This window comes from Acartia tonsa, chromosome 3, assembly GCF_053477335.1.
Source record: "Acartia tonsa isolate MP-2025a chromosome 3, ASM5347733v1, whole genome shotgun sequence".
Lineage (NCBI taxonomy): Eukaryota > Metazoa > Arthropoda > Copepoda > Calanoida > Acartiidae > Acartia > Acartia tonsa.
In genome coordinates, this window is record NC_137262.1 from 20,197,440 (window position 1) to 20,216,594 (window position 19,155).

The 19,155-nt window shown below is 30.1% G+C and overlaps 2 protein-coding genes across 5 annotated transcripts in view; both read left to right on the plus strand.

The window, feature by feature from the left end:
- LOC145313603 (iripin-3-like) overlaps positions 1-19,155 on the plus strand; it is a 423,989-nt gene that overhangs the window by 208,164 nt on the left and 196,670 nt on the right. The gene's annotated exons all lie outside the window — the stretch shown is intronic.
- Positions 1-19,155, plus strand: part of LOC145313601 (latrophilin Cirl-like) — an 83,786-nt gene that overhangs the window by 38,556 nt on the left and 26,075 nt on the right. For all 3 annotated transcript variants that reach the window (XM_080153069.1, XM_080153070.1, XM_080153071.1), the window contains exons 6-14: positions 2,084-2,630; positions 2,892-3,036; positions 3,373-3,471; positions 3,681-3,767; positions 4,098-4,263; positions 14,089-14,244; positions 16,251-16,318; positions 16,758-16,874; positions 18,885-19,028. In XM_080153069.1, the coding sequence (XP_080009195.1) occupies positions 2,084-2,630; positions 2,892-3,036; positions 3,373-3,471; positions 3,681-3,767; positions 4,098-4,263; positions 14,089-14,244; positions 16,251-16,318; positions 16,758-16,874; positions 18,885-19,028 (1,529 nt within the window). The remainder of the gene's footprint in view (positions 1-2,083; positions 2,631-2,891; positions 3,037-3,372; positions 3,472-3,680; positions 3,768-4,097; positions 4,264-14,088; positions 14,245-16,250; positions 16,319-16,757; positions 16,875-18,884; positions 19,029-19,155) is intronic.

Here is a 19,155-nt window from a genome sequence, read left to right on the forward strand (position 1 = left end):
ATAAAAACATAGTTGATACCCTGTATCTAACCAATACCCTGCCACATAAAAACATAGTTGACACCCTGTATCTAACCAATACCCTGCCACATAAAAACATAGTTGTCACCCTTTATCTAACCAATACCCTGCCACATAAAAACATAGTTGTCACCCTGTATTAACCAATACCCTGCCACATAAAAACATAGTTGACACCCTGTATTAACCAATACCCTGCCACAGAAAAATATAGTTGTCACCCTTTATCTAACCAATACCCTGCTACACAAAAACATAGTTGACACCCTTTATCTAACCAATACCCTGCCACTGAAATAAATAGTTGAAAATCTGTTTGTAACCAATACTTTGCCATAGAAAAACCTAGTTGACACCCTGTATCTAACCAATACCATGCCACATAAAAACATAGTTGTCACCCTTTATCTAACCAATACCCTGCCACAGAAAAATATAGTTGTCACCCTTTATCTAACCAATACCCTGCCACAGAAAAACATAGTTGACACCCTGTATCTAACCAATACCCTGCCACAGAAAAATATAGTTGTCAGCCTTTATCTAACCAATACCCTGCCACAGAAAAACCTAGTTGACACCCTGTATCTAACCAATACCCTGCCACAGAAAAACATAGTTGACACCCTGTATCTAACCAATACCATGTCACATAAAAACATAGTTGACACTCTTTATCTAACCAATACCCTGCCACAGAAAAACATTGGTATTTTCCAATTCCATTATCTATGTAGACATGGATATAAACATTCGATATTCAGATACAACACATATCCATACATTTAGGTTTCCTCTAACCAGTTAAAATAAATAAAAAGCTTTGCAATAATAAAAATGGTAAAGATGGCTTCTAATGCTGCTCTGTCAGACGCTTGCTATTAATAAAAAGGTAGATATAATACTTGGTCTTGAAACAGACAAAACCATTTGCGGAAAGCCCAAGAACTTCAATATTAAAGATTGCTAAATTTTAAAAAAAAATCGTCTATAAATGGTCCTTTTGTGGTATTGTATGAAATCAAAGACACACATAAATACATATTCAGTGATACATTACATTATAGTGCAGTAAATAGACAAAGAAAATTATAGACGTATAGTCAGGTAGTTCTGCTTGGCTTTCATAAATAGTAAAAGAAGATTAGTGATTCTTCATAGCATTAGCTAGCATAGATAATTATAGATTTATATACAGGAAGTTTATTCTTTTTAGTTAGCATAGATAGCTACATTGAAAAATTTAGGTAGTTGTTTCTACCTAAGTAACAGGAAGTTTTTTTTCATATGTCGCTTCTATTCTATAATTGTCTATGTTAGTAAGTGTATTATTCAATATTCCATATCATTACAATAAACACAAAAAGAAGCGTTTTCTTCTTTTCCTTTCAACACCTTTTTCCGATAACATGTACTGTTTTATAATAAATTATGTGTTAACAAGGATGACAACATCCATAAAAGCGAAACACTGAAACGGTAGGACTTGATTATAGAGTTGCTTTGCTTATAACATTATACTTTGTTGTTCCACGAATTAACATACCAAAAATCAGATCAATCGAATGATTAGATCACATAAAAATTTGTTGTTAAAAAAGTAAAAAGATCAACATGTTTAAAATGGACGTACGGACATTCTTGTAATGATTATAGAGTTGCTACGCTTTCTAAATCTTACCTAACTACTAAAGGAATCACCATGCAAAGTTTGAAATCGATAGGACAATTATAAAATTCCTAAATTAACGAAAAAGCTATCCGTTTGTGACGGACGGACGGACCGACCCTAATTATAGAAAAGCTTCGCTTTTAAAAGTATAACTGGTTACACAAATAGAAAAGTACATATATAAGAATTTTGTTATGATTCTAAAGATAGAAATTTTATTTAATGGGAAAGAAACATAGCACCTGAAAAAAATCTGCCAGTCAATCAATTTAACATTTTCTTTTTAAACATTTTTTATAGTTACAGGAATATACTCAATATTTATTTCATCTCAATAATTATCTATTTTGTTAATAACTATATAAATTTAATTTATTTTCTTAATTTCAGAAGATGAGAACCTGCCGCCATGGTTACGTGAAGAAAACCGTCGTCGCGTGCCAATTACTGCGCCACCAACTACTACGACAACGACAACCACGACTACGACTACAACGACTACGACAACAACCACCACAGAAACATCGACAAAATATTACTACGTCAACAAGAATAAAAATGAGCCTATGTCGTCCAGTGATAAATATAACACCCGTATAAATTCTCCTGTTATAAAGCACGACGACGACCAATATAAATCAATCAATCAAATTCCTGTTGATGATGTCGCTACGCGGCATCGTGCTGGTTTGAACAGTGATTATGTCAACGGTCGGACAAACTGGCAGCCTGCGGATGTGAACACTGTTAATGCTGCGGCTGGGTCCGATGCTGATAATCTGCCCCCTCCACGGACTGGTGCTAGGGTTCGTGATGATTTTGTATTACTAACGCCGCCGCCAAAAATAGAATCGCCGTCAGTGAATGCGCCACCAGTTTCTACCCAAGTGCCTCCCGTTCCTATTCTGGAAGCTCATTGTAGCAGCTCAATTTACAGGTAGAGTTTATTTTCCTGGGATTTCCCCTAATTCTTATCCTATTATATAAATAGTAAGATTTTTGTCTCTAGCACAGTATCTCGCTAACCACCGAATAAATATGGGTATCCTTTAATGTGACGCTACTATATGGGTCCTGGGTCTTCTCCCCTACCTCAAATGCCCCTAAGAGGCATCTAGGGGCGTAGCCGCTAGTATGTAAATTGATAATATTTAAAGAGCATAATTGTTGTCAACTCACTCTATCTTTTTCTTTTCAGGGGATTAAGATGGCCAGGAACGAAAGTAAACAATATTGCGAGACATGAGTGTCCGCCAGGCAGTACCGGGCAGGCAACAAGGTCTTGTACGTCCACAGGTTGGAGCCATCCTAATATGGAGCAGTGCAAATCAACCTGGCTACAGGTACAAGTTTATTTATTGTAGTGCATCTTTCTCACTTGCAGATATATTATAGTATAATAGTAAAATCTCATATAAAAACTTTAATTACAGCTTTTTCACAATAATTTTTCTTCTAATACAATGGTTTATCATTATAGAACTTTAAAGTTAATAATTTATATTCCAGTATGGCTTGAACACCGTTTGATATCCGCTAGAACCGGTTCCAAGCCATACTGAAAAATTATATATCCCCTCGGGGCTAACAAAATTGGTTTGAATCTCATAATTTTTAATATTGATATCCGCGGAAAGCTGTCTATGATAAATCACCATTATAATTTTAATTTTTTTAAGGATCTTGTATATGAATATAGAAGAATAGGGGATTCCTCACTGATACAAACTATTCTTAACAAGATGACTGTTGAACCTTCCTATGGTGGAGACCTACAGGTTATATACATATAGATAGATAATATATAGATAGGTAGATAAATAAACAGATAGACAGACAAACAAACATACAAACAAACAGAAATACAGACAGGCAGTCAGATAAGCAAACAGACATGCAGACTGATAAAAATACATTCAAACAAACACAGACAGAAAACTTATAACAAACATGATAAAGATAGATTGATAAACATTCAACTTTCCAGATATTGTTGGACCTTATGGAAACAGGAATCAGGCAGGAGAAATATAACAAGGATTCTCAAGGATCTGCACTCTATTATTTCTCACAGGTAATGATAAATTATGTTTGTTGCTGAGCTACTAATGAACATAATAGTCCTTAATATTCTAGTAGCTGTTTCATTAAAAGCGGAATCACTAATAATTTTAAAAAGACTGGTTTAAACGTAAAGCATATATGCTATACAATTAATTATTAAAAATACATTTACTAAAGTTTTTAATATACATCCTTACTATATAACAGTTCATTGTTTATCTGAAATTTAAATAAGCTGAGCTAATGATGAACTTGAGTGACTTTTTAAAACTTAACAAAAACATCCTCTGTTTGGGTCAAGGCATTTCTCTCGGTAATTTAATGTTTCTGCTTTCTTTAGATCTGCAGCCTACTTCTGGAATCCGGGCTGGTATCCGCCTGGCAGGAGCTGGCTCCAGTTAACCTGGAATCTGGCAGGACCAAGTTCCTGGACATCCTGCAGGATATTGGCATTCAGATGATCTGGTCTGGCCGTCCTGTTTATACGCTCTCTACCAATAATTATGGTAAGTGATTTGAATTTTCTATATCTTTCTACTTTATTGTCCGTTTTATATCTATACTAAAAACAGTTTTTCCTTGTTTTGGATTAAAATGTCTAAACATATACATACATATGTGTAAAGTTTAAAAAGCTTGAAATTTACAAACTCAACCTGTCCGTGTTTTGTGTGTATTTCTGTGAGTGTGTGCTTTCTGTGTATCTGGTTAGCTTTTCTGTGTATCTGTGTAGCTTGTGGGTGGGTGTGTGTCTGTGTGTTTTGCAATGCAATGATTATAAATCCTAGACAAGTCCATTCTTTTACAAAATAGGAATACACAAATGTAAAGTGTGGTCGAAAAATAATGTTCTTAAGTAACACTTTGCCTGCAGTTCTTCCTTTAGTTAAAGTATAATTTTCAATATAAAAAAAAATTTATTATTACACAAAAGTATGCTAATATTGGATAATTAGTATTACATATGTAGCAAAATATTTTTTCTGTAGAAGCAAATATTTGAGTTTGCGTATGAATTGTTTTTCAAGTTTTTGGACAGAGAATCAGTTCTAGGTGTCCAAAACCACTTCCAAAGGTGTGTGGTGTCAGGGGGCTAAGCTGGTAAATATTAGATAAAAAATCGCGATGTCAAAATTTTGACCCATATACCAACCTGAAAACTATATAATGACCTATCATCTTTTGAAATATGAAGCCTTTTTATAGTGCCTATTTTTAATGTTTTTGTTCAAATATAAGTGAATTTAAGATATTCATTAATAAGAGTTTTCATGATAGTTTTAAAGTACAGTGTACAAGAAATTTTGTGATCAACCTGTAATCCAGGTTGGTTCATTAAACAACTTGATAGTGAGGTCCCTGTCTGCCAACTTTTTCAGGGAAAAACTATTTACATTTTTTAAAAAGCAAAAAAATTTAGTTTTTGATATTTTTTATTTATTAAAAACTTTATCTATATGTAATAATAAGTTATGACTTGTGAAAGTTTAAAGGCAAAATATTTTTTTTATTTTCCTTGCAATATCCTTGTTCCTGATTTTTATACTGTCTCAAACTCAGGGAAAGGTGTAAGTATTCTGATAACATAAATAGTAAGACCTGAGAGACTTAATTACAGCAAGACAAACATTTTTTTACATAGAATATTTTTACGATGTAAGAAATTCTTTATGTTTAAGATAGTAGCTTCACCCCTAGTCTCTATAGTTAAGTAAAATGTGAAATAGTTTTTAAATTTATTTTTCCACCAATTTTCTTTCCAGCACTTAGATTTTACATTTTACACTTGGAGAACATGCTTAAAGAAGTTGAAATTTAAATATCTAATAAAGTTGAGATTTCTCTTTATTGTAACAATCAAAGCATTTAAAGATTTGACAAAATACAGAAAATGTTGTCTTTTCATATTGAGTGCCGAAAATATATATTTTTTACTTTACTTTTATTATTTCTAATAATGAAATATCCTAATAATTTTAGATATTACAATAATTTAATTGATAAAAGTTTGAAGGATGTGGATCGACACCCACATATTATAGTTTTTGCTGCAGTTATAATAATATGAGGTTCTGATAATTAAATAATTTTGTATATGCGCGGAAGTGAAATCACACCAGTATGATGATGTATTAGAATGGGAAATAATTTGATAAAGAACATCAAAGCTTGGACAAATATGGTAAAATATCACTACCGCCTCATATTGTCAACAGTTCATTAAGTTTTGCAAATCATTAATAAAGTTAAAATTTTCCTTCCAATTATCTTCTTTCTATTGTGACCTTTTCTAATTGTGCCGTTTTGCCTTTTGGCTAATGTTATACTTTTTATGATACTTTGACGGAAGCTTATGCACACCCACAAATATATTTATACATGTAGCTTCCATGTATTTTGTACTCGTTACAGTTGGGCTTTTCATATGGTTGGAGATAAATAAAGCGGTTTTTATTCTTTTATTTCTATTTTTTATTCTACAACCTATTCTTTCTAGCATTTTTACCTCAAAATTAAAACAGTAATAATATATCTAATACACTCCAAAAGGGTATCTCTACCGAGTAGACAATAATAAATTATCTGCTCTAGCTTACTTCTATAATTTCAAATTGAGCACTGTGTTAATGCATCAAATGAGAATATATGCATATAGGAAGTACAAATTTAAGCAAAACAAGAATAATTATTTGCATATAGCTTTAAAATGGCAAATATAGAGGATTTTAAAACACAATAAAGATATCGAACAATCTGCAAAAATCGCAAAAAGTACTTTTTCTTTCCTTCTAGAAAACCGTAATCATTATTTAACTATGAAATTAACTATAATATTAAAAACTTCATCTTAAGTTCGATAAAAATGATAAACAAAGAATTTTTATAGTATTATAGATTAGTAAAGATATAATTGACAACTTGATAGAAAAGTGTACAAATATTTAGTGTTTGTCGGGTTGTGGGATGAGACCATTGCGCTTCAATTATTCTACTACTTATCTGTTCCCACACATAATTTAAAAATATACAATGTTTAGTGGAAATATTAATTGCTTTGTACTATCCCTGAATTCATGGAGTTTTCTCCACCTCATGGATAATGACAATTTCAAGTAATTAATAATTCTAACAATAAAAGGTAAATTAATGATGGGAAGCAAAGACTAGTTAATCAAGCAAAAAAATAGCTGTAAAAAAAACATTACTTAGATTAGATTTGATAACATTACTACGAATGGAAAAATATTAGTATAATTGGCAGCAAAATATATTTTTTGAGATTACCTATTCCTTTCTTGGAAGAAATGAAAAAAAATAATCAATTTGTTTGAAAAATTATGGAATTGTGACAAGAAAAAATACTTTTACCAGGGATAATTGTTTCCATAATTAGCGCAACTATTACGAGCTATCTTAATTTTCTTTTTAAAACATTTATTTTAGTGGGTATTGTAGATCAATCAATGTATACGACACTTTCGGACGATAGTTGGTTTACTTTTTGCTTTTTATATTAAAGAAGATTTAATAAAGATCGATAAATTAGGAAATTTTATAAAGGTGCATACGGCCATACCATTTGTATACAGTAGTTATGCTTATAAATGTATTTTTTCACACAATCTACAGAAGATAAATAGAAAGAAATATTGAAAAAAAACACATTTACATTATACATACAGACAAGAAATATATAAAATATATGAGATAAAAAATTGTATTGAATTTCATGTTGTATTTTGCTAGTGTAGACATTTTTGCTTACAACATTTTTGGTAGAAAAAGGATTAAGTTATGTTTTGCCATTTTGTATTTTTGCAAAACAAGGCAGACAAAAAGTTTAGATTTCAATACAAGAAAACATTATTTGGGGGGAGGGGGGGAGTGATTTTGGAAAGTTGACAAAGGCCCTGCAAACAAATACTTAATAGGCTTTATTTACGGTTTATTTATCACTATCTTAAAAATGATTTTCTTTCTTTATTACAAAATATTACTGCTTATGAAATCCCTGTATAAAAGTAACCTGATGTCTGTCTGTCTCCGTGTAAGTCTGTCTGTAGCGAAGGTTTGCGCTAACTGCTGAGTTCATATGCCGCTTCCTATATGTCCAACCAGTAAGGTTTATTTTCTGAGGGGAGGGGGGGGGGGGTGCCACCACTCTCCGGTCCGAAAAGAAAATGTCCCCCACATTTTGTTTTACTTTTTCTTTAATATAGCTACACTTCTAAAATAAAAAAAAATAAAATCCTTTAGAAAAGTAAAACCTTTCACATACTTACATTTCCAGTCGAATAGACTCACACAAGAAAAAGTGTTAGACTTCAGGAGTAAAATGGAAGGTGGTCTGACATAGAAGTTAGGTATGACTGTATAGGATTAGGTACATTTATTTATCAGAAAGTTTTATTTATATTTTTGTTTTCTTTCTTCATGAACATTGGAATATGACAATAGCAGCTAAATAAATCTTCTCCCAATTATTTAAGCTTCCCTTATTAGCTTAAAATGATTGAATTTTCTCAAAGATGGAACTTTTTTTATAATAAGAATAGTAGAAGCATATCCTATTTATATTTTAAACATAGATCTTAGAAACAAACAAAAAAGTTAAACCTATGTTTCATTCCTTTTTCTAAAAGTTGTATGTGTGTATTTTTGTGTGAGTAAAGTAAATGTGAATTCATTTCAGTTATCTTGACTGTCAGTCTGAGAGTCAATACTAGAGCTAAACATGTTCAATTGTAGAGTTACCACGTACAATATGTTTGATTAATAATATTTTTGCATTGAACAGTAGACATTTAATTTAAAAATTAGGTTAGGTTAAATAAAGCAATTTGAACCCCAAATTGTTGTCCCATATTGTCTATATTCCGTAAACTGATTGACAACAGTTATAAAAGTGGATTTAACTGATATCATTGAAAATATTTACATATAAATAAATTACAACCATCTACCACTTTAGAGCTTTGTAAAAAAAATAACAATGATATTATAATCTCATCTCTATATGAGTGTCTTGAAATGAAGATCTTAAACTTTTAAAAGAAAATTTACCTGATTGGTCTATAAATTATTGATTAAATCTATTTCAGTACTTTTTTCTGGTAGATATAAAAATAGAGACAGGATATAATTTACTTTTAACATGTTTCCACCTACGCATATTTAATACAATAAAAATGATGGCCTAACAATTTAAAAACCGTTTAAAAGCTCCTAGTGTGTTTTTGTCAATGTAAATAAGAATGTTAATTTTGTAGTCTTAATAGCTATTATTATATAAACAAAAGAATAAATACATTATTATACGGATCTTAAGGAATAAAGCAATGGCCAATAAAATGATGTACGTTCCCAATGATGATAAACAAAATTACCAATACTGTAGATTAAAATTGTTAAAAAGTTTGGACACTACTGGTTTGAAACACTTAAATTCATTGACCGTATTTAAATTTTGAGCCATCGAATAAGATAACGTGGTAATTAGACTTTGGGAACAGTTTACAGTAAGATATATAAGTTTTCCGGAATTTAAATGTTAGGGGGAGATTTGAAATCTGCATCAAATTTTAAGGATTTTTTATAAAATTCGTTTTTTGTATAATTCTTTATCTAAAAGCGGAAATGCATTTTAAGTTAATTAATTTTGACCAATAGGATAGGTGGATTTTAAACTACCTGCGCTCTAATTGGTTGAATGATGTACGCCATCCAATCAGAGCGCAGATTTTTTAAATCCACCAATCACAGATGCCAAAATTAATTAACTTAAATTGCATTTCCGCTTTTAGATAAAGAATTATAGAAAAAACGAATTTTATAAAAAATCCTCAAAATTTGATGCAGATTTCAAATCTCCCCCTAACTTTAAAATTCCGGAAAACTTATATATCTTAGTTTACAGTCTAATTCATTATGTTACTAAATGTGCATTTTAGTTAACACAAATTGCTTAAATTGTATTTCAATAATACATCGTATTCTAGTTTACTTTGAAACAAAAGGGCAACAAAACCAGAATAAAAATTGTTAATTTGCCAGTACTAAAATTGCCAGTTTTCTAAATAAATTTAATTTTGGTAGATTTTGTTTCACACTTTCTATCTTAAAAATTGTTTTTGCTGTAAATCAGGGAAAGGGAAAACTATTTTCAAACCAAAAATAAAAGAATACAATTTACCTGAAGAAAAAATGAGAAAAAAAACTGTTAAAACTTTAATTAATTTTATATAGTTTATTATTCTCTTTTGAACATAGACATTGTGATATGAGGCACTTATGAACATTATTGACATTGTTTTTGTTTTGCTTTAAGTTTTCAATGTCTTTGATTTTCAAATTCCTTTTGTAGAGAAATTTAAGAACTTTGATATCTGACTAAAAGAAGAGTTTTTTTTCTTACGTAAAACGGTTCGTTTGAAAAGGGTGTTTTTACATTTCTGAAAATAAATTAAGAAAAAGGTTTATAAAAACATATTTATTTAAATAACTGTGTTAACATGTGTTTGCTTGATTTTTACGTCGGATTTTTGACCAACTTAATAATGGCCTTGTTTAGTAAAGTAAATTATAGTAATATTTAATAAGATGAACAAAACAGCTATTAATGCGCACATGAAAAAAAACACTTATATTTAAAATGATCTCTAGATTTTAATTAGAATAATGACGTCAATAATGTTTTGTTCTATTTAATTATTCTTTTATTCAAATTTAATCAAAAGTTAATCAATAAAATTCAATTAATTTTATAATTTGTTTTTGAAATAGGTAATGGTTATACATTATTTTAATAATAAGCAAAAAAAATATTATCTCCAATTGCTCTATCTCTTATCTGATTAAAACCCTTGTCTATTTATGAAAGGGTTTTCTTTTTTTAACATATTTAATCCTGTACTTACAAGGCTTCTTTGGGGGGGATAGGTAGCCGCAGTTTTTTTTAGTATCCGGCCGTCTTTTCATGTTAATTAGAGGCGAAATAAAAGTCCGCGGCCATCTTGCAATTTAAAAATTTGCAGTCATCTTGATATTAGTAGATTTATTCCCAACCAAAGCTACTCTATATTATTCGTTTAATAAAATATTCCGCAATATTGCAGCTGCCGAGTCCTGATTTCTCTATCTATTTATAATAGCTTATTAGTCTACATAAAAAGAACTTAAATCAATAATCCGAGTTTTAGATAAATTTAAATTTTAAATCATTAGAAAAGCAGTAGTTTAATATTTGATTTAGTTTGTTTGAATTTTCAATGCGCATTTGCTGGGTTGCTTATTGATAGAAAAACGTTTAACCAGTTATAATGTATAGTAATAGCGGCTAAGCTCATAGAGGCCTCTAGGGGCACTTGAGGAGTGAAGAGTCGAATTTAATACCCCAATTTTTTATTTTGGATTTTAAAAGAAAAAGTAAAAAAGAAAAGTGGGTGCCCCCCTTATTTTTTATTTTAGTTAAAAAAAATTATAAAATTTTTTTTTTTTTTTGGGGGGGGGGGTAGTTTCAAACCTTCACGGGACCTATGAGAAGCTACCCTGTTAAGGAGAACCCGATCAGTTCAGCGGTTAGCGAGATCCTTCGGTACAAACAAACAGACAGACAAACACACATCCTGTTACTTTATCATAAAGATATTAAAAAACTGCAAAATGTACAAAAAGAATGAACAATGAATGATTTTTAATTGATAGGTTTGTAAGATCAGAAACATAGATATATAATTTGAAGAATAAATTTATATTTGGGAAAGACTGAAAATTTTTAAACATAATCATTGAAATAAAGATTGAAAAATATATCTTGCTACAGATATTATTTATTTATTTTTATTAATTGATAAAACTTAAATCTTACTAAAAACAAGTCAATACATTTTGTTTTAATAAAGATTATTTCTTTCTTTCTTCAGAATACCTGTTCCAATGTATATCCTAATATTTCAACACTTTATCTTTGTGTGAAAGAAAAGCAATAACCTGGCGGGCCCCAAAACAATTTGTCTTTCATGGATCTACACGTACACTAGGGCTAGGATGAATAACCCTTTGGGGTCTAAACCTATTTGTCTTTCATGGATCTATACGTACACTAGGGCTAGGATGAATAACCCTAGTGGGCCCCAAAATAATTTGTCTTTCATGGATCCATACGAAAACTAGGGCTAGGTCGAATAACCCAGTGGTCCCTAGAGCAATTTTTCTTCAATTGATCTATATTCATAATAAAACAAAATTTACAGTAGTAAATGTTAAAACTTTTATATAATGTAATAATTATAATAAAAAACATATGTAAAAATGTATTCAGAGACTTTTATTGCAAATTGCGAGTGTTTTACTGTTTTTATGCTTCACCCAAACCCTTTTCATTTGTGTCTTTACTTGAGTTATGGTTGTGTTATACTCATTTTTATCTTTTAAATACCTTAAATCTTACAAGTAATAATACAGCGAGGCTTCTTTATAGTTTGGTTTTTATTTTAAATAAAATATTCAATAATCATGCTAAAATTTTGTTTTACTGTGCATAATCATTTGGACAATACGTTTAATAGTGTACCACACTAACCAGTGCAATATATTCTCTTTAAAAGATATTATCTTTACTCTGCATGTCATGAACCATAATATATCACAGAAAGCGTTTATCCACGTCCACACATGTATCACATTATCAAACCATCAAAACCTCAATTTTTACAACAACACGAATTGCTTCTTTGCTATTTTGTCTTTTTGCAAAAATAAAATACTATTCGCTAGTGCGGACATGCGGATGTGAATGTACAGTAATCGTAGAATAGAAAATATGTCATAGGAAAAAGATGAGAGGTATATACCATTACCTTTCTAACACACAGACGTGGTATTCGTTTTTTAAACAAAAAATTACGTCACTGTTTTTATTTCTTTTCTAAAAAGAAGTAAAGTTTTTGTCGTCTGAAGATTAATAATTTAATAAAGGATTGAATTATTCTTTTTAAGGAAGCTATACATAGGTCCTATTTTGGTTTTAGTCAATTTTAATTTATATTTAAGCCTTATGATAATTTTAGGTTTTTATTACCATTCTTACCCCTTTAAAAACAGTTCCCCTTGATGCTATAAACGTAGCAACTAGTAAAATAAATTTAATTATTAATTCCATAAGTGGCACATCAATGACAAGAAAATAACATTACAGCAGTTAAACTTACTCAGATAATTAAATAAAAATCTAAATATTGGTTGCTTTTATCAATTGACTGCAATTTTCAGTGGCATATTGGTTATGATTTTTTACCTTGTTTTAAAAAATATTTTTTACAATGAAGATTTTTCTTCTTGTATAAATTTTATTTTATATTTAACATGATTTTCTTAAATGAATCTTAACAAGTTTCTTATTATAAACGTATTTTGATTTTTTAAATATATTTTTGATCCTATTCAAATATTTTTTTCAAGTGGCTATTGAAGTACAGATTTTTCTATTATATTTGAAATATATACTTTGAAAGGATTTAAATAATTAAATTTAATAGAAAAAATAAGGATAGTTATGTAAATAAGTAGCGCATTAATAATAACTTGACAAATTAAATAACAGAACAAATATATCATCAAAAAGGACAAAAGTTGATTGTGTTCCTATGGGAAACGCGTGATACGAGTTATAAAGTGGGTTCGCTTCTAACAAGAAGGGGTATTATAAAATGCGGCGGAATAGTTTCAAGTACCCTTTTAAATAGATGTACGTGCCTTTTGGGGTTGATAGGGTGATTAAAAAAAAGTGTTAAAAGATATATTTAAGAAAATAAGCAATATTTTCCATCTTTTTATTTTTAAATATTGGTGTTATAGGCTATTTTTCTAGGAGAATATTGTTAGGAAGTTGAAATTCTCGGATCATCAGCGGGGCAAAGTTCGTTGATTTTTGTAGTACCCCTTTTTAGCTATTTCAGAAAATAAAGAGTGAAAGAGGGTTTCAAACAAAGGAGAAAACTATTTTATTGTCAACCACTTCAAATTTAATGAGAGTAGGAGTGGATTTTTATGTGTGTGTGTGTGTGTGTGTGTGTTTGTGTAAATTTGTGTACTTTGTTTTTGGGTAATACAGACAAAGTGGGTAAATGAACAGATTGTGAGTAAATTGGGTTAAGTTTTGTGGGTAAGTGTTTGTTGTAGACAATTGTAAGTTATCTTTCAAGCTTTTGAAACAATCTAAAATTGGTTCAGTTTGGACACTTAAAATCTTCCATAAAGTAGATTGCTTTTTTTATAAACTTTTGTCATTTAAAAGTTAAAGTTTTAAAAGTCTGACAAACTATTTTTTTTAGATTGGAGTGCCCACGGCATCGTAGATCCACGCTACAACACTGTGGATACATCTGTACCTGGATTCTGGAGCTACGAGGACTCTCAGCTGGCAATACGTGTGCCCAGGGCCCATAACATTGACACAGTTTCTAGAAATACCTCTCTTCTGGCACTGCTAGGAAAATTTACTAAATTTACATATCAATACGAAAATATCAGATTTGAGGGAAGGAAAATAATTCTTAAAACATTTTTAATTTCGCGTTATGCATAAGACATTCGATAGTTCATTGTTGCTTGAGGTTTTAAATTCTCACACCGTGTCATACTAGAGACTTTTGAGTCACAATTCTTGTTACGAAAGTAACACAGTCGAATGGTTATATAGACCATGTTTAAATTCTCACAAGTTAAAGATTTATTACAGACTCTTCGGTAAGCTTTAACCCGTCGAACTTATTATAACGTTACTTAACATAACCTAACCTTATTTAACAAGTGTCTCTTTCTCTGTTAAGCTTTATTATGCACTATTTACATATTTATATGCAGAAATTCCTTTTCTCAACAGAGTGTAACACTTTCAACCAGTGGCGTTCGGTAGGGGGGGGGGGCATATTTTCATTTTCACTCTCTACTGGTTTTACATCCCCCTAGTGAATCGCTGTGCACGCCACCGCTTTCAACAAAAATGCATAAAATATTATTAAACTAGAGTTGGCTCGATATAATTATCTCCCTATTGGCTAGTTTTCTATATGCATATCTATTTCTCAATAAATCTATTTTCCTCACCCGGCATTACTATCTAAAAGAAAGTAAATATTTAATAATCTAAATGATTTTAAAAAGATTTTTTAAATTATATTTTTTTCTTTACATTACCATCACCAAAGGGTTAATGATGATGATGACAATTTTAGTTTAATATTTGAACACACAAAGTGTCGCCACAATAGAATTATTTTAAAATAGAGTTTTCTTAAATTTATTATATCATAAATCTAAATTTTCTTTTTTATGATTAGAAATTAAATACATTGATATAAGGTAAATAGCAACATGAAATTAAAAAAAGGAATTTATTTTTAATAAAGTAAAATAATGGGTCTTATCGTTCTGGGCAATGAGAGTTTATTATGGATTATTGGAGCACTATGAGTTTTAAACAAATATTCCTTGGAAAACTTGAGCTCGTTTATAGACATTTATTTCCTATATAGATCTGACATGGATCTTGAAGCAATTAAGCAGGCCGTTTTGTACATGTTAAAAATTGGATGATTTCATTAAATAAAAGTTACCGCAAATATACTTAGTAAATAACAATACATCAAAAAATTATTATTATAAAATATTTAATTTTTTATCATTTCAAATTTTGTCTATTAGTACTTGAATTTTCTGTGTTGAAATAAATTGGTAAATTTTACATTTCAATTCCAATTTATAAAGATGTGGAGAAATTTACATCTTTCTTTTTTCTTTCAATGTTGTCTAGTTTTTTGCATTAAACTCTTTAACTTAGATAAGGACAATAATGTTCAAAAGTAGTGCAGCAATAACAAGCTATCTTTTTACACAATTTGCTTGGCGGAATGACGTAATATTAGAATTACTCCCTGTTTTAGTGGGTTAGAAATTATTGTGATCAGATAAGGTAGGGATATGTTAAAGAAAGATTAACCTATCCCCAACCTTTTCCAACTTTTACATATTTTTAAAAGTTGAACTACACACTTGATAATTTAGAGTGGGGTATTATTTCATGGTCAATTGTCTCTTCCCTCCCTGAGTGGTAAATTGTAGTTGTCAGCATAGAAATGTAATTTTCTTGATTTGTGGCAAGCTATGCTGAGACTATATTGCCCAAGAATATTTACTAAAAGGGGACAAAAAGACCTTCAATTTGAAGGTTGACATATAAAAGGAGTAAGTTATAACCAACAAGTGAAAATTTAATTTTGGGGGGCAGGTTTAAAGGTTAAAAGGAAGACAAATACAAAATGTCTACATTTAGAGCAAATAAAATTCTTTATAACAAAAGATTTTACTATCTTGTTTGGTAACTTTCATTAGTTTTAATCGAATACCATTTTTATAAGGGAGGGCGTAACAAATGTGATTTTGTGAAAAAATCATGTGAACTTTTCTTGGCTTATATAATTTATTAAATTTTGTATAGAAATATCTCGAGTTGACACAGTATTTTCTACACAACTGGAAACTCATCCCAACCAACATCAACAGGTAATTTTGGCGCTGGCTAGCATAAGAACATTTTTTAATTATGTATATTTTAACTTCGCTTCTATAAAATACATATAGGCATCTATTTAGCCTTATTTTACATGTTAAAATAGTAAAGAATGTCTTACTTTTTTTTGGCAAAATCTATAAAAGCATAAACAATAAAAATTGAACTTTTTCATAGCATTTTTAAAGTAATAATATGTGTTTTGTTTTTTTGCAACAAAATATATGTTAATGAGACGTAATCTATAGTTTTGTTTTCTTTCATATATTAAATTTTACAAAAAAAATATATTTTTTCGAAATGGTTTAATTTTTTGTAATCGTCTCTTATCATGATTGTGTTACATAAAGATCAACCTCAAAAGATCTAGATATAATATTTTATATTGTTTGTGTTATGAATGTCCTACTTAAAGCAAGTTTTTATCTTTAGGTTGAGCTAGTGGCTCACATGATATCAGCCTACACACCAACAGCTAAAAACAGATATCTGCCTCAAGGAGTTAATTTTACTCTGGCGCATATAATACCTGTTGTTTCTGGGGATAGGGTAAGTCAAATCCTTATATAAAAGTAACAGGATGTTCTTGAGTCTATCTGTTTGGACCGATATGTTTTCCTGTAAAACTAAGGGAAGGTTTAGAAGTATTGTAGTTCATTTTAATCTAAAGTAATCTAATTAAAGTAAGCTTGACTTTAGTATAGCCTTTGATGCTTCAAGACATACTAAGAAAACCAAAAAATTAACCAACAATTAAAAGGAAATAGCTTGAGCCTTGAAACCTTTTGAAGTATGATATTAATCGTTTCTGCCGTTTTAAATATCTTACGAAACATATGAGCCTCTACATACAAAACTGTAAGGAATACTATCTTTATTATGTAAGATGTAAAAAAAAAAATATAAATCTTTCTAAAATGTTGCAAAGCTATGTTATCTAAAAAGTTAAATAAAAGTGAGTTAGAATTAGGTTTTCTACCAGTCTTTTCACACAAATGCACATCTACATGTAGTTTTTATAAGCGAGCCTACTCTACAATTTATAAATATGTTCGTTGGAAACTTTTGAGTGAAACTGAATTTTCTTGGCTGCTAATTAAGATTCTGAATTTTTTTTGTGAAGATTCTCATGACTGACCAACAATCATAAATATTATATCTCACTATGTCCAATCGTCTATCAATTGAAATGTATGGTAAGGATATTCTTGGCTGTTACTAAATGTACAGTTTCAAATCTAACACTCTGTACGTCCGTTTTTTGCTATTCATTAATTTGATAAATTAAAATACCTTTTAAAGCTCCGCTACTTCTGGAAAATGCACATCTATGTTTTTCTTTCTATGGGGTCTCCTCTCTTGGTTAGCTTACTATAACGACAGGGAATAATATTCTGAAAATGAAAATAGTTGCTGCGTTATAAAAAAGAATAAATGACAAAAATTTTAACAATTTCTGCATAGATGTATTTGTGCTACGATAAGTAGCGCAAAAAAAGCAAACTATTGACACTTAAAATAAAATAGGAACAGTAAAACTTTATTCTGTAACAAAATATCCAAATTTTTTAAATGTTTAGACAATAAAATGTTATAGATTTATGTTTAGTAATCGCAAAGTTAGAGCATACACCCCCGTAAGTTCGTAACTGTTTGTACTTTGCCATATTTTGTTAGAAAATTTGTCCCTAGTCCTTGGGTTGGTTAGTTTGGTAGATTTCTTTTCTGATTTTAGTGCATAAACAGACACACACACACACACACAAAACTAACACCTCTTAGTCTGTGGGATGCACATAAGATTGGATAAACCCGCGGAGATTTCAAGTCTATGTTTGTTTTTGGTTAACCCTATCTTTCCGGGGTTGTGGGTGGAGGGTATAAACCTCCTATAAATCGATCCTTTGTTTTTTATTTTATTTTTAAGATTGAATCCAATTAATTTTATTATTTTATTTTGTACACTCTTTCTTTTTAGTGTATTATGATATCTCTTATAGTTTCCGAGATTAAGGGAAGTAGGGCTCTACGAGACCCATTCTCTCGAATTAGCACTAGGGTCCCCACATAGGAATAATTTACACTTGTACACTACTCTATTGGGATTAATGATTGAATTGAATAATTAACAATTTTAATGAAGTAACATTCAATGTCTCACTCTCAATGTTAACGTTATTTGAAGTTTGTTACCCCTACCTCCCAGTTGTTCTCTTTAAAATTGTCTAAAATAATTCTTGGGCAAATAAGAAGATTCTCTGAAAGAAATCTGGTTTAATAAATTAAAAAGACAAATTGACAAACATCCTGCTACTTTTAAACAATAGTAACTTGTGTTATTTTTTCTGACCAGAGTTTTTGGCCAAATCAGGAATGCATTTCTAATTTTGTTCTTTGTCGTATCTAACTTTTTAAACTTACCAATGTCCTTTTCTAAAATGTCCTCTCATAAAACTCATTAATGCTATAAACTATTACTTCAAACTTTTAGTACAGAAGCTACTTATATAGAAGGTACAAATAGTACACAAATTGTATATTAATAATCTAAATATTTAGGAATGTGTCCACTGGGACCTGCACGCCCACTGGTGGTCTAGCCAAGGATGTACTACTGTACAGTCAAATCGTACACATACAGTCTGCAGCTGTCAATACTTGTCCACGTATACGGTGCTTAGAACTCAGCAACATTCCTACCAGGTAGGGATAGATTATTTATTCTGTTTTTATAAAAGGTTGATTTAGGTTTGCTAAGAGTCTAATATAGAAGTTGCTTCTCAATTTAGTATCCCTTTCTTGGTTGGGAGCAGTTACTTTTTTTAACAAA